The 22,001-nt window shown below is 36.2% G+C and overlaps 1 protein-coding gene across 2 annotated transcripts in view; it reads left to right on the top strand.

The window, feature by feature from the left end:
* Positions 1 to 20,397, top strand: part of LOC131050912 (uncharacterized) — a 43,165-nt gene extending 22,768 nt beyond the window's left edge. For both annotated transcript variants that reach the window (XM_057985237.2, XM_057985231.2), the window contains exons 5-9: positions 11,119 to 11,199; positions 13,557 to 13,705; positions 14,021 to 14,273; positions 17,415 to 17,478; positions 19,455 to 20,397. In XM_057985237.2, coding sequence (XP_057841220.1) covers positions 11,119 to 11,199; positions 13,557 to 13,705; positions 14,021 to 14,273; positions 17,415 to 17,478; positions 19,455 to 20,224 — 1,317 coding nt within the window. In that variant the 3' untranslated portion in view covers positions 20,225 to 20,397. The remainder of the gene's footprint in view (positions 1 to 11,118; positions 11,200 to 13,556; positions 13,706 to 14,020; positions 14,274 to 17,414; positions 17,479 to 19,454) is intronic.
* Positions 20,398 to 22,001: the final 1,604 nt, after the last annotated feature.

Genomic DNA, 22,001 nt, shown 5'->3' on the forward strand with positions numbered 1-22,001 from the left:
GATAACTGACATATCTTGGATGTTATCTTGAATAACTTATCTGAGTATCTGGAAATGTTGATTGCTCATAATGTGCTCTATTCTCTTTGCTTCTACATCCTTCCTCTCGTCCCCTCGCCCCTGTCCCCCCAATGGAAAAGAAAACAAGAAAAGAAAAAACAAGGCCATTGGGGATCTTATCCTCACTTGTAGGATGGAGTTTTTCTATTGTGAGTGAACTACAAGGTAGATTCATTGATTCATGATAGATATGATACAAGATGGGCCATGATGGTATTGGAATTGGGATTAAGCCTAAGAATTTGATCTGATATTGAGAGCTTGCCTTATTTGGTGCAAGAATGTAAGTTGAGAAATATAATTGTCTTCATTGCCATTGTTTGGTAAGATTACAAAGCTATAACGTTAAGTGGAGTAAATTAAAAAGTGATATGTGCCACAATTCAGAGTAGATAGATGTCAATAGGAAAGTTAATTACTAGAAGTTATTGTTAACAATTTAATTGTAGAGGATTGACAAGTACATTTTTTTCACATTGGACTAACTTGATCAATTTAGTCATTTTATTTGTTTTTTCAGACAATAGGCATATTATCAAGAGAATGTGTGCTACGCTTGCATACAATAAACTATAATTAGTGCATATAGAGATGAAGGTGAAATTGGTTGAGTAAGCTTTCGCATTAAAAAAAAATTAGGTGCCTATGGTTTGTATTTGTGGGATAATTAATCATCTGAAAGATGTTTTTGATTAGATAAAAGGGAAAATCAAGAGTCCCTTTCCTTACAAAGCCCAAAGGCAAAGTTACACCAAAACCATAAAGAATTAAACACAAAAAGGCTAATAACATTACTAGACTAACATCATAGAGCTAGTAGCAAAGAAACATAGAAGCAACAACTACAAAACCACCTCCTAAGTTACCAAAGACCTAGCCAAATCTCAAAGGCTTGAAGCAGCCTCCTATTCTTCAGATATCAGGTGACGTTTGGTTTTCTACAAGTCAAACTCATCATTGTACACATCCCTAGGAGCTTTCCCTTTTTTGGATCCAGTCTTGTTCTCCTCTTGTAGAATCTTGATATTATTGGTAGTGAAAATGAAGCTTTCCTTACTCAGTTTGATCATTTTACGTACAAAATCTTCTAATTGTTTAAATTTTCTTTTCATCCCAAGCATTCTTTGTTAGAAGACATCCATTTTTTTTTCTATTAATGTGGCAAATAGTACAAGGAACACCATATTTCTTGTTCACCTCCTTGACTACACTTCTTTAAATAAGTTAATCCATTTTTATAGGGGTTTCAATTATCTATTTTTTCTCTTTAACATCTTTCTCTTGGCGTTCATCCTCTTTTTTCTTATCAATTGTGGTTCTCTTGTCTAGCTATTTCTCCCCTTTGGGCAAGGTTTCAATATTTGGGTTCTTAGCAGCAACAGTAGTCTTTCTTGGCTTTTTGGTATTAGAATTGTTGCTTAAATATCTCGAGCTTGTGTTATCCACACCTTGGCTTTCTTGGAAATCAGTATCTTCTAAATTAAAATTATCACTCTTTCCCTTTAGAGTTATCTTTTTCATAGTCCCTTGGCTCATATAGGCAATCTGCTCCCTTGCTAGAAACCACCACATTCATATCCTCCAGCTTGGGATTAGCATTCATTTTCTGTTTGAGGGTTGATAATCAAGTAGATCTCTTTTTTCTTGGTCTTCCTAAGAAAGGGCTTTTTCCCAATCTTAGAGTTGGAGGAAACCTTAGTGGTTTTTTTAGGTTTTGGGCAAGGGCTTCTAAACTAAGGTTTGTTAGCCATACTTGGTAAAATTTTGAGGCAATGGTGGTATAGATAGAAAATTAACCCCTGGTGCAAGTGGATGGTTTCTTTTTTACACAAGACTTCCTTCATTGACCTCTTTAGAGTAGAGGACAATAGGTAGTTGTGGAAGCATATGAATAAACTATGACGTAAGTGCTTCAGTAGAGGAAATGGTAGGTGTAGACACATTGAAATCTTCCTATTTATGTGAAGTATCTTATGAGATGGTAGCTTACCTCATCTTAGGAGATAGCGAGATCCTCTCTCTTGTAGCCATTCTAAAACTTAATCAGCTGCTCATATCCCTCCCATAAGGAAGGAATTGATGTACTCTTTAAGTGTTTAACTTTCTTATCCATTGTTGAAAGACTAGGGGCCACACCAATGAAATCCTCAGTTACTTCAAAATGAACACTTTTGATATTCATTTTGTCCTCAATCCAAGATTGAGCAAATTTAATAGAGTGATGGGTGAAAGCCTCTCATGGTCTCAAAATACGACCAAACACCACCTTTTTTAAAATCCCTCATGATTCACTATTAATCCTACTTTTATTGCCCCCTATTCTCACCTAGATAGAACGAGTGATGGTGTGAATGAGATATTTTATCGAACTAGTTCATTAGTGGGTCCTATTCACATCGGTAAGTTTACTTAGGTCCTAGGGAATCTTTCTAGAAGGTGTTAGTTGTCATGTCTCAACCTTGTCTTTATGAGCAAGGCGTCTCATGTGCATTTCATATTCAGTCAATCAATCAAGCAAACAATTCTTGTCATTTTCTCTCTTGTGGAAGGTTATTTTTTTGTTTTGCAGGTGATCCCAAGGTGTGGGGATTTCACTATCCAACTCCTACATGGTATCAAAGCTGCAATGCTGTAGACTCCTTGGGTTTGAAGGACATCATGAGGATTGGAGAGATTGCTGGGTGCATTCTGGGGTTTCAAAAACCTCAAGATTGAATCTAGGGCATTAGAGAAAGTCAGAATTTGCTTTTGTTATATCAAAATCCAACATATGGGGCCGTTATTACAAGGGTTTCAAGTAGAGTGAAAGTTGCTTGATCTAGTAGGTATTTGAATTTTTAGAGCACTTTGGGATAAAACAAATCCTACCATCACATTTGGAAGGCCCAAAAACCTAAAGATCGGTTGTTAAATTGTTAAAATCGGTGATTGTCATCCTTGGGCATCATAGGTTTTTTTGCCCTATTTGACATTTTTTCGTATGGCTGCATGGATCTGTACATGACTGGATTGTATGGATTGAACCATGTTAGAAAAAAACTCAACCTCACAGGCAGTATATTCTGGTCTCAAGCAACATATTCTTTTCTGGCATAATCTTTGCATAATTAGTCCTCTATTGTACCCTCTTGTACATGTTCACTCGTACTTGGTCAATAGCCTTGTCGTTGTTGAGTAGGAAAGGCATTAAAATTCGTATTTTTTATTGTTAAAATTTTTTGTTTGATTTTTGGTTTGGTCCTTGTTTTGGTTTAAGTGCCTTTTACACTTGTGCTTGGTCACTTGCAAGCGGGGAGCTTAAGGCCTTGGGCGACACAACCTATGGCCTACTACCCCTCCACCTCCCTACCCTAGTGACACCGCCATCGTTGGTGGCGGAGTTCTTTTTTGCTAGGGAGAGGCCCATAATCATATGGGCACCCAGGGGCTAGCCCCTTGGGTGCTAATTTTTCATTTGCTTTTTTTGGCAATTTTACCCTATTGAAACAATTGTCATAACTTTTGCATATGGAGTTAGTTTTTTGAAAATGAGATATCATCAATAGGTTGGTTCAGTGTACTTTTCAGTAGATCAGATTTTTTGTAGGTTTTGTTGTTTGGTGCCATTTATTGCTGTTTGAAGTTAGATCTTCATTTTGGCTCTTGAGCACATAGCTTTTTACCACGATCTTTGATTCATGTGATTCTTGTAGAGTTGGAAAGGTATTGAGAAGATCTTTCATACCGTACATGCACTTTTTAGAGATCCAATCTCAGGTATCTTTTATTTCATTTCATGCCCTATAAGTATCTTGGAGGATTACTTGGACATCTTGTCACTTGGGAAGGTGTTGTTTTGTTCCATCCACTTCATTTCAGATCTAGATCATCAATTTATATCTTGTTGCTTCAATCTGATTCCAGTGTTGCTCCATCATAGGGTTTTCCAATGTTCCTTGGCAAAAAGACAATCAGTCATTTTTGTTGCATCATTGGATTTCAGTGTTGCTCCAACAGTCGTGAGTCTTTGGTGTTTCTAGGCTTTAGAGGTTTGTCTTTGTTGCTATAGTAAGTTTCAATAGTTTACTGCAGTGTGCTTCTAGTGTTTCTTTGTATCAGGTTATCTCATTATGGAGGGTGTTCACAGTTTCTTTTCTTTCTTTCTTACGAAGGTATAATTCATTTCTTTTCTTTCTTTCCTACGAAGGTATAATTCATTGTAATTTTAAATTTTGTCATAGATATAATCCTTGTGGGGTATCATTGAGTGGTCCATCTTTCATCACTTGATTATATTTTTTCTCTCATTTGGAGAAGAGTTTTGTCCCAATGGGTTTTTTCCTTTTCTCTAGTTGTGAGAGTTTGCATTGCAAATGGGTATCTAATATGGCTAAGTAGACGAGACCCATAATAATTTTCATATTCTGTATTATTTGCATAATAATCTACTACTATCTAAGTTGCACTTAAGGGGGGTGTTGGTGTGAATAAGGTATTATATCTAACTAGTTCATTAGTGGGTCCTATTCACATACTTAGGATTACATCGTCAAGTTAGTTGTCTCATAACATAGGATTAAGACACATGCCACAATTTTGTCTAATCTTATATCTCAACCTTGTCTTTATAAGCAAGGCATCTCATGTACATTTCATACTCTATCAATCAATCAAGCATCCATAATCAAGTAAGCTATTCTTGCCGCTTTCTTTCTTGTGGAAGGTTATCTTGTCTCGTAGGCGATCATGGGTGTGGGGATTTCACTATACAACTCCTACAATGAGAACCAAAAGCATCAAATAGCCAGAGAGTATTGGATAGCCAATCTATAATTGACGGAGAAGACAATCAATGTCATTAAGGATATGCCAAGACTTAACTTTAAGATGCCATCTTTTCAACTTTGTTGACAAATATATAGGTTCTAATACTAAAGGTTGTGAAATTCAATCTCTATCCAATAAACCAATCAAAGGATTAGATACAAGGCTTGGACTACTACAACATGAACATTTGAAACTTAAATGCAATTCTGAAATTAAGTTGCCTTAATATGGAAATACCATGCTTGAATCCATCATCTTTATGATGCTAAAAATCATCGTTCATAATATGCTTATAAACTCTACCTTATGTGAACTAATAATAGAAATATATAAAGTATAACATCACCATAAGATAGCAACAAAGAGCAACAAATCAACAACATAAGATCATCATATAACACAGGATTTACGTGGAGAAACCCTTGTGGGAAATAACTCCACCAAGAAGGGAGGCCAAGTATGCATTTTCATTCACTTCCATTCTTCTCTTTGCCTCCAACATGGCAGCACCTGTGTACTTGTGAATGACCTCCTTATGCTTCCTTCCTATCCTTGTTCCTACAAAGTAACTCTGCATTCAACTGTTTCTCTTTCTTTCTACATCAAAAGAGCTGTTTATATAGAATGGCAAGAGCTCTTAAACCACCAAACAAGGCGTCCAAAGAAGGTCCTTCATTCCAAATGTCTACAATTCTTTAATTACCTCTGCGGAAGTTGAAAGGACACCGGTTTTTGCTCCAATACTTTCCCTCCAACTTGGGCTCTTCCAAGTGCCCACTTGGAGAAACCCAAAGGTAACTCATTTGTCCTATTTCCATGCCATTAATTATCCCTTTCTAGGCATCCACATGTGGGGAAAACAATATTAAATAATTGTGTTCACAACCTACCTTAATTGCTGCTAGTGGAACCCATCACCCCTTACGGATAAATATTACAAATTATTTTCCCAATATACCTTAAGTGCGTTAGGACCCTTTCCAAGGATGTTGGAACTATTGCATAGGATTTACATTGTAGATGACCCCTTAATCCTAACAAACTCAAGCAGATTGCTGCCTTCATATCTCAGTTCTGTCATCTCATTATAGCTTTTTTGACTTTGGGTCATCATTTCTTGGAGGTTCCTTTTCAGTCCTAGAGATACAGTATCAATACAAATGTGATTTGTGTCATTCAAACCCTTTGTCTGACTTATGTTCAACCTCATTCAAATTAATCATGACTTGAGATACTCAGCAAGATTTAGACATCTTTATGCTGACTGCATCACAATGTGGGTTCCATTTCTCTTGAAATAGGCTATTTTGCATCATTTTGACTATCATTACAGTAAAGAGTCACAATATTCATGGGAGACTATCAATGTGTTTCCAGCAACCTTCAATATGGATACCAACATCGGCCATTCCATCTGCCATAACATTGCCTGATCTAAAAATATAAGCGGCAGAATAAAAGGGTAAAAATTGGAAGACAAAAGTTTGAAGTCAGAAGCATAACTTTCCAGTTTCTGCCCTATTTCCGATCTTCCATTTATAAGGTTGATTATAGCTTTTGATCCTTCCATCCGGACTTTGCCAATACCAAGTGTAATGGCAAGATGAAGACCCCAATACATTGTAGTCGCTTCAATGTTACTATTCATTTTAACTACAATATCACTCACATAAGCAGCTATGAATTCACTTATGTCATTCCTTAAGATTCCCCTTTTACTAGACATACCCGGATTGAAAAATAATTGCTCATATAATCGATGTGTTAACAAAGGAGACGAAGGGCCTTAAATAGAGATTACAAGACAATGTTCTAAAAAGAACAAATTGTTCAACTGAAGCTAAAAAGCTAACTATGCCTTCTAATAAAAGAAGCAGTAGCTACACTTAAAAAACTAAATGAACTAAAAAGACAACTAAGATGACCATTCTAGAATAAATATAATATTATTTTAATACCCTCCCTAATAGTCATCGTACTCAATACCCTACAAAAGACACTGTAGGTCTTTTGATCACAAATGCAAAGAACACACTGCTGCTATGAAGACCCTCCTAGGATCTACAAAATGTTAATGACTGAGAGTACTAGAAGTCGTCCAACCTGATGTAATCTCACACGTGAATTACAGAACCATCACACATGAATTACTAAGCTAAAAACATGATTTTGAGGAAAAATCGACAAACCCTCCAAAGAGCAACAAACACAATTTTAGCAAGAACCGCAAAAACTTTTGCAGATGAGCGCTGAGCACTGTTTGCTCTAGCAACTCCAAAACAGATTGCAAGATACCACGGTTGTAGATGTTCGCTCTAGTAACTCCAGGTGCAACCCAAAATAGACTGCAACAAAGCACGATTTTTGTGGAAAAAAACCATCAAACCCTGAAACAGGAACCCTCCAAAAGAGAATTCACGATTTTTGAGGACAAAATCAACAAACCCATAAATCTGAGGTTACAAATCATCGTTTTTGTGGAAAAAATGGTAAAACCCCTGAATAAGAAAATCCCACGTGAACATTGTGAATTATAGATGATAACGATTTTTGAGGAGAAAAATCGATCAAAACCCAACAAACAATTTTTGAGGAAAAAATTGTGAAACCCCAACAAACAATTTCTGAGGAAAAAATCGTGAAAAACCATTCATGATTTCAGAAAACCCAGAAATATTTTGTAAGGATAAAAAAATTATAAAAAACCGAAATAATTTTTTGTGGACAAAAATTATAAAAACCATAATAATTTTTTTGACGACAGATAATTTTTTTTGGTGAAAAATTATAAAAATCCTGCAGTTGATTTCCACCACAATGCGAACTGCCACAAAAGGGTGTTAAAACCCTAGCCGCCACCTAGATCGTGGCCCCGGTGCGAGAGAAAAAAAACTGACACATCAAAATAAAGTCTTGCACAGAAAATGGAGGCCATGAAAAAAAAACGTGCCGTTGCTGTTGCAGCCAGACCCATGAAAAACAGATGAAGAAAACAACGCGAAAAAGTCGCAGCTCCAACACAAAAAACAACTTCGCATGCGAAATAAATGAGGCAGGGATTGCAGAAAAAGAATGGAAGATCGCACCGAAAATCGTGGTTGCAGAGGACGGAATTCACGTGAAAGAAAATCTGCGAATAAATCGCGGATGTTGCTGTGAAACCCAGAATGCGGAAAAAGAACACACCATTGCCACCCAAAATCACGAAATATAGACACATTGTGGGTAAAAAAAGCCCAAAAATGCCATCACCAAATCCATTGCTGCCTAGAAAAAATGCTCGGTGAAAAATCCGTCGCAGGCTGGAAATTGTCAAAAATCTTTCACAGAAAAAAATAATCTCAGAAAATCCTAATCTGCGAAACAAACTTCACGAACGCAGGCTCCAAAACAAACGCAAAAATCTTCAGAACACTGCAACCTTCGAACCAAAGAAATTCTGCCCTTTGAAAATCCAAGACGTTTTTTTTTCATAAAAAAAACAATCTAAAAATTTCTGGAAAAAATCCCAAGTAAGAAGAGACTACGAAATTTGCCAAATATTGAAAAAGCCCATTGACCCGCTTTGATACCATGAAAAATAATTGCTTAAATAATCGATGTATTAACAAAGGAGACAAGGGGTCCTCAAATAGAGATTACAAGATGGTGTTCTAAAAAGAACAAACCATTCAATTGGCGCTAAAAAGATAAAAAGCAAAAACGCTAAAAAGTTAAATATGCCTTCTAATAAAAGAAGCAGTAGTTACACTTCAAAAACTAAATGAACTAAAAAAGACAACTAAAAGACCATTACAAAATAAATATAATATTATTTTAATACGGATTTCCCTTTGAAGCCCCATCAAAGTTAAGTTAAACCCATCTAGTTTGTGGGGGCTTTCACCTCACTGCCTTTCTTAGACTTTGTTTATTGAAGTTAACATTTTTAACATCTCTACAAACCCCCCCATTCACTAGCAATTTCACATTCTTTGGAATTAGGACGACAAGCAGGTCTTTTTAATCCCATCAATTCCACATTTTTGTGGCTCTACAAGTACAGATTGAGGTGTCATCTGAAAGATTTTTTCATATATGTGGTATATCGAAAGATGAGGTCATTACGTTTTTGGCCTTTTCCTGGATTACTTGAGCACTTTAGGACTTCTTTGATTCTTCAGAATATACCAGAGTTCCCAAACTCGCCGCGAGTCAGGCGAGTTCGCCGAGTTGGCGAGTCGAGCCAAGCTCGGCGAGTTTTGCTGACTCGGGACTCGAACTCGGACTCGGCGAGTTTTGACCATAACTCGCCGAGTCCAAGCTCCAAAACTCGGCCACCACAGGTCAATGTTTTGACTTGTTTGACAGGTTAGTATGTTCGTCAGGATTCATATATGGAATATAACATTTAAGTATAAGTGACATTTCCTTATGTCTTTGACATTTCTTATACTTTAAGTTATATTCCATATATATTGTCAGGATGTTTGAGAGTGGTTTCGGACCTCCATGAGTTATAATGCAAAATCTAGTTTTTGGAGGATCCTTCAAATTTCCAGACTTTGTCAAATTTCAGGCCATTTCAGGATCAGGATGACATTCCAGACTTTTAAGGCGAGTTCACTCTGACCATGATGTAAGGGATGGGACCTAGGAGGACACTATGCATTCAACCAAGGTTTGATTTAGCAACTTGAAGCGTGACCAGATAGTACACAAGAACCCTAGGAATGATCTAAATAACCCCTAATCACTCAACTGACCTAACCTCCTTCACTCCACCTTGAGGAGATCCACCTAATTTGATGACCTTTGAGAAACTCAATCCCTTTAATGCAAAGGCTAAGACACTAAAACGACCAACAACAAAACTAAAAGAGCTAACCCTAGAAAGCAAAAAGTGGGGGTCTTCATTTGCAATGGGGCGATGTGTGAGTACCTCACAACAGGGATGTTTCTTAAAATTTTGAAAAAAGGGGGTGAGTTGGGGATATTTCCTACCTATCCCCACATCCCAAAAAATCCCCCCATGGGGCACAAGGTTATTTTTGGCAAGGGACATGTCTCTGAGGAGCATATTTCAAACCCTTCTGGCCTCACAATTCCCCCTTCCATCCAACATATATATAGCCTAAAAACTAAGAGGTCCAAGAAAGACCAAGGTCAACTATAGTCCTAAGGTAAAACCTAAGTTCAAAAAGCACACTATTTAATGCTACCATACACAAGCATTCCTTACAATTTCCAAGTGAAGATGTTCATGATGTCTCATGTTGGTGCTCCCAAAATTTCAATTTGGCCAAAGAAAATACTAAACAAAAGCCCCAAACAAGTAGATACTCTACCAGCATGCCTTTCATGGCATAACAAGCTAGCACACATTATAATTGGGCTTTATTCAATAATGGGTGCATGAAACAAGTTTTAAATTGTTAAAAATCTCTTAATTTCAAGGTTTTTTTAATTTTGCCGAGTCATTGCCGAGTCATAGCCGAGTCACGAGTCGAGTCGGCCTTGCCGAGTCCGAGCCGAGTCCGAGTCTGGGAACTTTGGAATATACCATCTAACAGGAGTTTGATTGCCTCACTATCCATTGAATGTGGGTTTTCCTATCGTAAAAAATGTGGTGATGGTGTGCTATTGCATAATTACTTGACAGAATGATTGGCTAGGGTTGAGAGACAAGTCTTTGTGTACACTGTTGTGTACCATGTGTGAAATGCATGCTAGAGAGATAATAACTGCAAAGGATACAAGTAATTATCACTGCTTGTATGTATGCTGATCAGTCTGCAAATCACATCATTATGCTGCAATTAAATTATTGTAATTTTTCACTATTCTTTTGTTTGATATTGTACTGCTCTAATTAATAGAACAAAGGTAACAGCAAACATAATTTTGCATGAGTATTTTTGTTTGATCCAATGATGTGGCTCATCAAGGGGTGATCTTCTACAACCATGTACGTTGAATTTAGAATATTTGACTTATGTTTTTATTTGTAAAGTTGTGACCTTTTTTTCCTTCACATGGGATGATAATCATGTCAGTTTACATGCCTGGCTTTTCTTGCTACATAAATTTCTCTCAAGTTCCATTTGGATATCTAATCTTTAATTGATACTGACCGATATAGAATACCATTTTAACATTTTACTCACATATAAGCTATCACATGCCATATTATTTGCATACTCATGCATGTATGATTTCCTTTTAGTCTACTCAATAACATATTCACTAATTCATGTTGATCATCCCTTTCAGAATTCAATTGAAGAATCCCTGGAATGTGGTGATGAAATTTACTTTCCAGCATTGCAAGTTGGTGGGGGCAATACATCAATGGTGAGTATTTTAAATTACACTGTTTTGCCAAGTGAAAATAAATTTAATTAATTGATTTGGACAAAGTAGTTGAATTATGTACATAAGATTTATACATAAAATGCATCCTTAGGTTTTGCCTTTTTGTTAACAATATAGTTTATATAGATGAAAACATGGTTATGTTACTGGTCCTTGAGACGAACTTTGGCTCCATCCCAAAGATGAAATGATCTAATTCAAGTGGCAAACAGCAGTCAATGGACTTGGTACTGAATCCAGTAGGCCCATTTTAATGAAGTTGTGTTGATTGGCAATGAGGGTCTGTTGTGTCTGGATTTGGTTCTGGTTTAATTTATTGGTTAGTTTTGTCCGAATATTTGATGTATCTTGGATTATTTAATGATGTTTTCTGCCCCTTGGGTGTGAATTGCATTTTACATTCTTTGTATCCCGCTTTAGCAAAATCTGCGTAGGTGGATCTCTTGGTTTCTTTAAAATTCTTTTATGTTCATCCTTTTCCCATATGTTTCAATGTTTCATAGGTGGTTGTATTAAGTTATTAACTATAATATCTTCAATAATAATCTGTGAAATCTCTTATGTTAGCCAATATTCTTTTTTTATTGGGCCATTTACTTTTTCATTTTTGTTTAAAGTTTCCTACATTTATGTATTTGTATTATTATTCTAGTTTTTGGTTGGGTACCAATCATTAAAAAACGAAGTTTGTGTGCAATGGAGATGACAATAGCCTTGAGCAACATTGGAAAGAAAAAAGAGACTACAGTTTCCCTTTATGTTTGAGAGGGGTATTTCCCTTGTATGATCAAATATTTATGGATATTTTATTCAGTGTGCTCCACAAAGTGAGATTGGGACAGAACTAGATAAGGCTGGATAATTTTGGGGTTTGTTCTCCTTTTTAAAATCAATCAGTATAAATTTATGAGAAGGTCTGCCTAATTTCACCATAATACTTGCATAGAGGTGTCTGAGAAACAAATTTACCTTCGCTAACCAAAAGGCCAAACAGAATATATAGGAATGGTATTCCATGACAAAGATTCAAGAAGAAATTTTTGAAGACACCCATAGTTTGCAAACTCTTCAAGCACTCTCTGAGTTGTCGAGTACTTGTTTTTCTTGATGGGCAAGTTTTTACAAGTTTAACTCACGAATTTTTACAGAGGCAGGTAAAATGCTTAATAAAATTGATGACTTTGATAAAACGTTGGTTAAAATGCTTTTTTCACACATTGTTTTTGCTATGAAACCATACATTTTCTCTTTTGAGATGTCAGCTTTTGATTTAATACAATTTTTAATTGAATTTTGCTAAAAAATATGTTTCTTTAAGAAATTTTAAATTTTAGTACTTTCTAAGTTGCCAAGTTTTTACTGGTTTTTGTCGAGTATCTGCCGAGTCAAATTTTTTGGGCTTGCCGAGTACTCTCTGAGTTTGAGTCTCTGAATTAGGGGTCACACACCATTCTTTATGATAAACACCAACCACACATAACTCAGGTCCTTTTTCAATGAACCTTTAATTGTGAAGGTTTGCAGTCGGTATCCATAGGTTCAAAATCATACATTAAAATTAATGACTACCTTTAACTGCATATACAATGAATATTTTTTTGGCTTTTTCACTCACTTGTTATTTACTTCCCTTGGCTATACAACAAATACTTCGTACCTTCAGGGGATGGAAGATCTGTTTGGCTTATTCGCTCACGCGTAATTACTTTTTGGCTTTTTCACTCACTTGTAGTTTACTTCTCTTGCTTATACAATGAATATGTATGTACCCTCTGGGGATGGAAGATCAGTTTGGCCTTTTCACTCATAATTTATTTCCCATGGCTATTTGAATACTTTTGTATCCTGGGGGATGAAAGATCAGTTTACTCCTACTCTGAGAACGATACAGATCATTTGGCTGTCTGATAGTGCATCAGTCCTTCAACAGGAAGATCTTTTGCCTTCAAGTTTTTGCCTGAAGAGATAACTATTCATTTGGTATGTTATGACTGTGCAGTGACATTGTGGTTCAATACAAAAGCTTGGTTGATTATTAAATCTTACTTCTGGATTTCTTCTTTTTCTGCAATTAGAAATGCCTATTTGAAACCTTTTATCATCTAACCAGTGATGATGCTTGTCATGCTTCTCATGGAAATTTTATGTCAGTGATTATGTTTTCTACAAACACTGGCAATTGCTCCTCCATCAAATGTTGTGCTATCTTTAGTGACGTGTCAATATTTGATATAGATTTGATATCTCTTGCAAGTTGTACTCACCATGATCAGTATTTTTTTTATAAAAGGCTTTCTTTGGGGTAAGTGAATACAAACTCTCTGTTTCTATGACAGACATATTGGATGGACAAACCAACAAAACAAAATTTGAAGGAAGGAACAAAGGATCAACTGTCTCAAGAAAAGGAAGAGGGTGTTCCATATTATGATCGTGCATGTACACTGCCCTTGACAATTCAGAATGGGATTATGGATCCAGAATGGTATTCCTATTGTGTCTATTAATTATTTAATCAGCATAGTTTACACCATCCATTTTTCATTTCAAGTGAAATTAAATATTTGGGTCCTTAATTGTTTGGGCATGGCGGGTACAATTGCTTTTTACATAAAACAAATTCAGCAGCACCAGAGATTTCCACAATAGTTAGCTCACTTTGTATGACCATTGGTGAATATGATACACTTGGTTGGCGTTGTGTTCAAATATGGTTTCTTGAATTACCAACTCATTAGGGTTCCAATGGTTTGGATGCTATTCAACAGCTTATAGTTATAGTTTATTGATTTTTTTGCAGCATCGAGGAACTTCCAGCAGAAGCTTCTAGATGCTTTAACTGTGGGTCTTATAGTCATGGATTGAAGGATTGTTCAAAACCTCGAGATAATACTGCCATAACTAATGCCCGCAATGAACATAAGTCAAAACGAGCACAAGCTTCTGGTCCGCGATGCCCGCAAAGATACTATCAGAATTCTCCAGGAGGTAAATTCGAGGGAATAAAGCCTGGAATGCTTGGAAGTGAGACTAGACAATCCTTGGGTATTGGGGTATGTGAACCTCAGCTTCTATGATATACGTGTACAAATTTACAGTCATGTTAATTTCTTCTTATGCTTTGAATTTGATAGCTTGTGGAGTATTTTCTTCACGAATATTCAGTTCTAGTATTTTAGTTCACATAATTTTTTTATGCTTGGTTGTTCTTTTGGAGACGATGTATTTTAATTTATCTTCTCATGCTTAGGAGGTGACCTAAACACAAAAATTTCCTTGATATAATGAAACCCTTATATGTTTTCTCTTTTTTGTTTGGTAGAAAACTCCTAAATATTCAGACGATGATTACACAGCCACACAACTAATACAGTGTAGCACTAGAAATTGGTAGCTAAGTAATCATAATAAGTTTAAGCGATCAAGAAAGATAGCCTTCCCAAAAGACTCGAGATGGTGGATTGCTTCAAGGAGACTTCAGGAGTATCATACTTAATATAGTCAAAAGACTGTCTATGCTTTTCCCTCTGAAGGTGCCCAACTAATGTCTATTCATCTCAGTTTCCTTGCCCTCAAAGCCTGGGTAGATGTGGATATCATGGTTAAAAATAAGGCCGATCGTTCTCCCAGTTAGCTTCCTCTAATATGAACGTTTTCTCCATTAATAAAGATATATAAAAGCTGGCTGCGATTGGAGGTACTTGGCGCAGTTGTTAAGAATTCATCTGTATTGAGCTTTAAGTGTCCTTCCTCATCTAATTCTGAGAATGGAGGTACTTGGTGCAGTTAAGAATTCATCTGTCTCGAGCTTTAAATGTTCTTTCCAATGTATGAGCCTTGAGGCTTAATGATGAGAATCAAACATGGTCACTGCAAGGAGATTAATGCCATTATTTAGAAAGGAGATTTTTTTACAGACAAACTTGTGTAACTGTTGGAAAGATGCACAAAGATGAAAAATTGATTCCTGGAATGTGAAACGCTTATAAGGAAAATGGTAGGTGTCATTAAACTGGCAATTTTGTGGGTTCAGTAGTATATTTAGAACTTACCCATTCAATAGTCTTGAAACTTGACTAGGTTTGAATCCAAAGAGTGAAACTGGTACCTTGGTAACTATGTTTCACATTTCTCGAGTATTTGGGCCCATAAATGAAAGTATGCTGTTTCATATGTTACTGAGATACATCCATGCGATTTCCATTATCACTTTGTCAGATGGTTATTATTTGAGTAAGAGACAAAGCAAAACAACTCACTTACACTCTACTTTGGCAAGGGTTGTCTTTCAGATTCAACTAGTATTATGTAAATGTCAATGTGAGCTATGTGTCGATCTCCAGCATTTTGAACTCTGTGATTTTTAGTTACATCTGCTGTACCTAATGCCAACACCTTTTGCAATGACATTAATTCTGTTTGGAGAAAAGTTTCTCCAATTGATTAAAACTCTTTCCAAGTGGTGCCAGCTGAATTAAAGCAATGTGATTGGAAAAGTCTATTCTAGATTTGATTAATGGAGACTAAAACAGTATTTATATAAAAATATTGGTACTGTTTGAACAAAGGTGGTTGGTACGTGTGCATTGGAAAGTGATGAATGTCATGGATGTATGAAAAAATTTCAAGGCTCAACTTCTAATGGAAAGATTCCACAAGAGCTTGGATTTGGATTTTGATAAAAGTTGATAGAACATACATCAGGCTGATTTAGTCATCAAAAAACCTAAGGGACTCAGAGAAAACAAATGAAGCTATTTTGTTATCCAAATAGATATTTGCTTTAATCTCTGGAAACTCTGCAGGAGGTGAAACATAATTGAATGTGATTGTGCTGAAGAAAAAGCCGTGTGCTTTAATGCTTTTAGGAGGGAGATCAAGAGGAGGGCAGGCACATAGGTATAACTGAGGTGTTGTCCAATTTTTGTCAACCATTTCCGGCCTTGGAAATGATAAATATAGCATTCTACAGATTAAAAATTCCAGTCCTATGCCAGTATCTTAAAAGCTACTGCATGTTGTTTGTGTGTCTCTGTTACTGATGATTTTTCGGTATATTGTTGTTCTCTACTCTAGGATCTGGATTAGAGAGTTAAGGCATTCTTCAAATCGGAAAAATAAGAAATCTTTGCTTGAATAGTCCAACATGCCTTTGAGAGAGTTTACCTGCCGTAGGAATACAGATCAGAAAGCAGAAAATATTACTATAACCAGCATATTACATTGTTCCACGGCCATTGGGGACGGGGGGACGGGCTTCGGGGACGGAGGGATAAAGGGAAAAGGTTTTGGGGACGGGGGGAGGGGGAAATGCGTTTCCGTGGAACACTGCCATATTATAAATTCTGTCATATTATAACCAGCATTTTTTCAAATTTGGTTTATTTTTCCCTTTTCCAGCATGCCTTTGAATTTTATATGGCTGTTAAATTGTAATTTATTGTGTGATGGTTGTCTGAGTGAATGGGATAGGAGATGCGGGTATTTTTAGGTATTGCAGTAGGATAATTACTTGTGTTGATTGTATAAGGTAGATTCTCTCCATTGGAAGCCTTTACATTCCCTGAGCCCATCGTTGCGTCCTAGAGCATTAATTTTGAGTTGAAATGGTTAATATGCATGCGTTGATTATTGTTTCTACTGTAAAACTGGCTGGACTCATTTATTAATATAAAAAAAGATGTTTGGCACTGAACATCTATCAGTGCAACCTTCTACATGATTCTCATCAACTTTGAAAAATAGATCAAATTAAGGTTGTAATACATTTCATTAGGATGATGTTTGATGTACTAGAGAGGTCCTACTGACAAATTTTGAAAATTATCTGACAAACATAAAGATTAAGAAGTATGGCAAAGAATTTTCTCACTGTTCACTGTTAGTCTTGATTGGGGTTGTTTTGGCAGTTCTGTGTACAATAGCATTTGGAAAATTATATCACTTGCACTCCCCTTGCTATGTTTACTTTGCAATTACTTCTGTATAAGCAGATATTTTTTTCTGCATTCTGTGAATTCAGTTGTTAGTCCATGGACGTAAACACTGTCTATAGGTTTTTCAAGCCTTTATCTTCTTAGATTTTATTTTATTACAAAATTAAGAGCTTTAGAGTTCTCTTAAGGATTCATCAGATTTGTGTTGTAGTCCTTTTTGCTTTTTATTAATTTTGTCCAGTGTATGCTATGGAACAGGAATTGGACCCACCTCCGTGGCTTAATAGGATGCGTGAACTTGGTTACCCTCCTGGATACCTTGGTATGCTGATCCCATGCACTTACATGCCTTTCTAACCCTTATATTTTCTGTGTGGTCCTTGTATCAGCTTCTTTCGTGAGAAAAAGCTGTTCAAAGAATTCAGACATGATAGTTCTTTAATTTTTAGATGAGAGGTGCTTAATTATTTTGTTTGGGATCTATTATGTGTTTGTTCTAGTGATTATGATCTTTGATGATATTGTCAGGAATAATGTTTTGCTTTAGATTTTCATTTTAAACAAAATTTGCATTTGTGAAGAGGTTACAGACGTGTGAAACTTTTATGCTGGAAAACATAATTCTTGCTGTACTAGGAATACCATTTATTATGATTATGCTAGAAACCAAACACATAACTTATATCCTTGTACTGATTTGAAGATGAAGGGATGGTATATATATGTACATGGTTTTTTATGACAGATTTTCATGGAAATGAGAAATAAATTAAGAATTAATCTATATTTCTACAAGTGACCAAAGTAGGTCATTGAGACTCAGTAAGTACACTTAGGCACAATAGAAAAATACTAGAATATGACGTAACTCCAGGAGCTGACAAAGAAATTGCATATAAGTTGATTTATGGTCTGTTAGCTACATCTTTCTATTCAGTTTTGAGTCTTTTGACTTAACAGATACATCACTAGTTTCACAATTGGAACAAATAGGTACCAATATATTTTCCATGAGTTTTTCCTCTTCACTGTTAGCAGTGCAAAGTTTCTTAAAATTTGTGCATTTATTTTATGGTCCACACCATATGTCATGCCATATTGAAATGTATGCAAGCATATTGATATCATGTAACAGTGCTATCATTTTCTTAATGCTTTTCTATTTGAAACTATCTGGCCCAATTTTCCATGTAGGATCAGTAGCAACTAGCATGTTCTATCCTCTTTTGAGGGATCCTTCAACACTTCAGCAGTATTGTAGAATGTGTTCACCATCCCGGTCCTCTGGGCAGTGCTACCCAGAGCTTGTCTAAAGCCTTTGCCACAATCTGCTTTAGCTTGTGACCTGCTAGAATAATCCACATCTGTTTGTTTTATTGCAGTGAATTGCTCGACTCTCTCTTAAGCACGGAGTGAGGTGTTCTCCTACTTGAAAATGTGTCTGAGTAATCTGTGCATTTTTGGCACCTGAATTTACATGAATGCTCTTTCTTTTTTTCACCTAGGACATCAACCTGTGTTAATAGGGTGAAATCATCTTTCATTGGTTAGCAGCCTTGAAGATTGGGAGTAAGGCAATTTGTCCAAAAAAAGTCTTAACCTTCAAATTTTTTGGGGAAGTCCTGGCACTCTATAAAAAAGTCCAAAAAATTAAACAATTCCTAAAATCTCTATACTCCTTAACAACTCAATGCATGTTTAAATCATCAAATCCACCTTTTCACTGCTGCAAAAGGCCCCAAATTTTTCAATAAAGCAGAGTTGCAGGATATCGACAAGTGAGTTAATGCATCCCCTGGCCATCCAGCCCCTGCAGAGGGGTGTGCACCTGGGATGCCATCTGCTTCTGTGTGAATACATATTAAGATTCTTTGGCTTGAACATAAAAAGCTTACCTAAATCTGTGATCCAAAGCAATGTGAGGATTTGTATTAATAATTATAATAACTTTCTTTTTATACATCGTCCATCAGTATTCAATAGTGCCAAATTTAACGGGTAACACTGTTTGAAGCTTTACCTGAAATGCACTTGTGCTGTGTCGGCATTTCATCATTGCATATTGTAAATTTAGCTCTCTTTTCTGTAAGTTGTGTTGCTTAAATTTTTTCACCATACTTATCCATTTCTTCTGAGACGATTGACCATATTTTGAGTGCTTCCTTTCATCAATTAATATTTTAATGTGTATTATATAATTCACTTTTAGTGTTATTTTGAGACAATGAGGGCTGAATGAAAATGATTTACTAGTAATGATTCTTTATTGTAACTCATTTCCTAATAATGTGATGACAGATTCAGATAACCCAGACGAGCCTTCAGGAATTGTTATCTATGCTGATGATGAAAATATGGAACTGGAGGAGGAGGGTGAATTCATTGAAAGTGATTTTTCAAAGCCCTCAGAAATAAAAAGGATGACAGTTCCATTTCCAGGCATAAATGCTCCAATACCTGAAAATGCAGATGAACGACTCTGGAGTGGTTCTAATCTAGCTTCAGATGATCCCAACATGGATCGAAAAGCCGATGGTGGGCACATCTTCAGTTCACCTGGTTCTTCGTCTATGCCTGGAAGAGGAAGTCGCTTTAATCAAGCAAGGTCTAGGGACTACAACAGTTTACCAGATGAACCTCCAGGGACTGAACGTGTCGGAAATAATGCTTCTGGAAATGATTTTATATTGCGAGGAAGAGGACCAAATAGTACTCCAAGTCCAAATTACTCAAGTGAATCTCAACAGTCTAAAATGAGATATCCTAGTCTAACTAGATCTGCTTCTGACAGTGGACGGAGAACCCCCCATGTTTTGGACAATTCAAGGAGTATGCACATACAAGGTATGAGTCCAAGATATAGTGAGCATGGTAGGAGCCCTTATGGACAGTATTCTCCTCATAGTCCAGTACAATATTCTTCTTCAAGTCCTGGCAGGTATTCTTCTCAGGTTTATAGCCCAGGTAACACAGATTATGTGCCTTCAGAGAGAAGGCATGGATTGACTGATAGTTATTCTTCACAGAAGAAAGAGAGGTCTGATGGTAGCCGTTACCATAGGCGGTGAATTTAAGTTTTGGTCAATTTTTGGTGATGGTTCTCTGGGATTTTATTATATGCTGTATGTTGACACTCTGTAACATGTATTTGCAAAATCAATTTTTCACACTGGAAAGCAAGTTGATGTATCTTTTTTATCAGCGACACATTTTAGCACTTTAATTATTCTCTCTGATTTTATGTCCTGTGTATTCCATGTAAACCATTCAATTATGTGTTTTTGACTAGTAAGATTATATAAACACTTTTTCTAATGGATTAATTAATTAAATATGTGGCAGTTTTGTTCTAAGGATGCCTTTTTCTCAATTAATTGAAAATAAATTAGGTATCCTATCCCTTGAAGAAGTTATTCAGGTACAGGAAAGATGTATTTCTTCAGCAGTTCTTCATGGAATAATTTGTCAGTGATACAGTTACAGGTATCCACATTCATTTCAAATTTTTCAGAGTTGATTAAGGGTTGTCAATCAAAAATTCTGAACATATAGCCTTCTGCAATCGTTATTAGTTGCTTTATTCTGAAAATACTAGGCAACTTCTCTTTAATAGGGATATGATTGTGCGGTGTTGAAATCTTTTATCTTGGTGATTCGATTGCTCTTTAAACTCGTGAATGAAATTTACCTTGTCCACACCAATTTCTCTCACATGTTGGATAATCGACAATGCATTAAAGCATAATGCTGTCTTCTGGACCCATCCTAAGTTGATTTCAACAAAATGACTTTTAATGTGCTCCCAGAAGTAACCGAGGCTGGCTAGTGCAGGAGTAGCGTGGTCCTTCTCTTTTGGGGAAATGAAACTGATAATGAAGTGGAAACTTTGACAATCTTGGAAGGTGTAAAGAATGCTGCTTCGTTGGGTTTTAGATGGTTGTAAGTGGAAGCGGACTCCCTAGAGGTGATAAACCTTTTGAAGAACTGGAGATTGAATAATTTTATCAAAGGCCTGTCTTTGTGTTGTCACTTTGACAAGACATTGTCTTGTCATTGCTTAAGGAAAAGTAATAAGGTGGCCAAGTATCTTGCGAATACATGGAACCGATGCCCTTTGTGAGACTAAGCACTCATTCTGAATCTCTGATGAGTGGGATGTGAGGTCATCCCTTTCAAAGGATTCCCTCCCTTGTAAAGACATTATCCCTAACTTAGTATCTCCTTCACATTGATATGGTCAGCAGATTGTTATTAGTTTAAGTGGTGGCAGGTTCTTGGGATCTTTGATTCTTTTCTTATCATGAAACATCCCAAGGGTTCTGTGTTACACATAACATTTGTTGGCCCTTTTGAATACTATATTTATGTACCTTCCCAGCTCTGTTTTCCCTTGTATTTACCATTGTTCTGTTGTTGCTCGTTTGGGTCCGCTTCTTCATTTGCAAGTTTTTCAGGTGTTCAGTTCTTTTACATTTCTGCTGCTATGAAATGGGTTTTTTCAGTGTGTTATTTTCTAAAACATCTTGTTTTTAGGCTGTTGCTTAGGTGAAAATCTGAAGCATTCATCATTAAAAATGGTAGAGGTCAGAGTATTGAGTTCCTCAGGACTGATTTTCCATTTGCTACAATATGTTTTGTTAAGCCTTAGCAAATTTCAACTATTCAAAATTTCAAACCACCCAACAACCCGCAAACACAAAACTAATATACCTAACAATATAACGTTAATAGCTTAACAACTAAGTTTATTACACACCATTGAGTCTCTAAGGTAACTTAATTACAAAAGGTAAGCCTTATTTAAAAATTCCTTTTTCTTTAAGGCATATGTCACTAAAAGCAAAA

Source organism: Cryptomeria japonica, chromosome 2 (assembly GCF_030272615.1).
Source record: "Cryptomeria japonica chromosome 2, Sugi_1.0, whole genome shotgun sequence".
Lineage (NCBI taxonomy): Eukaryota > Viridiplantae > Streptophyta > Pinopsida > Cupressales > Cupressaceae > Cryptomeria > Cryptomeria japonica.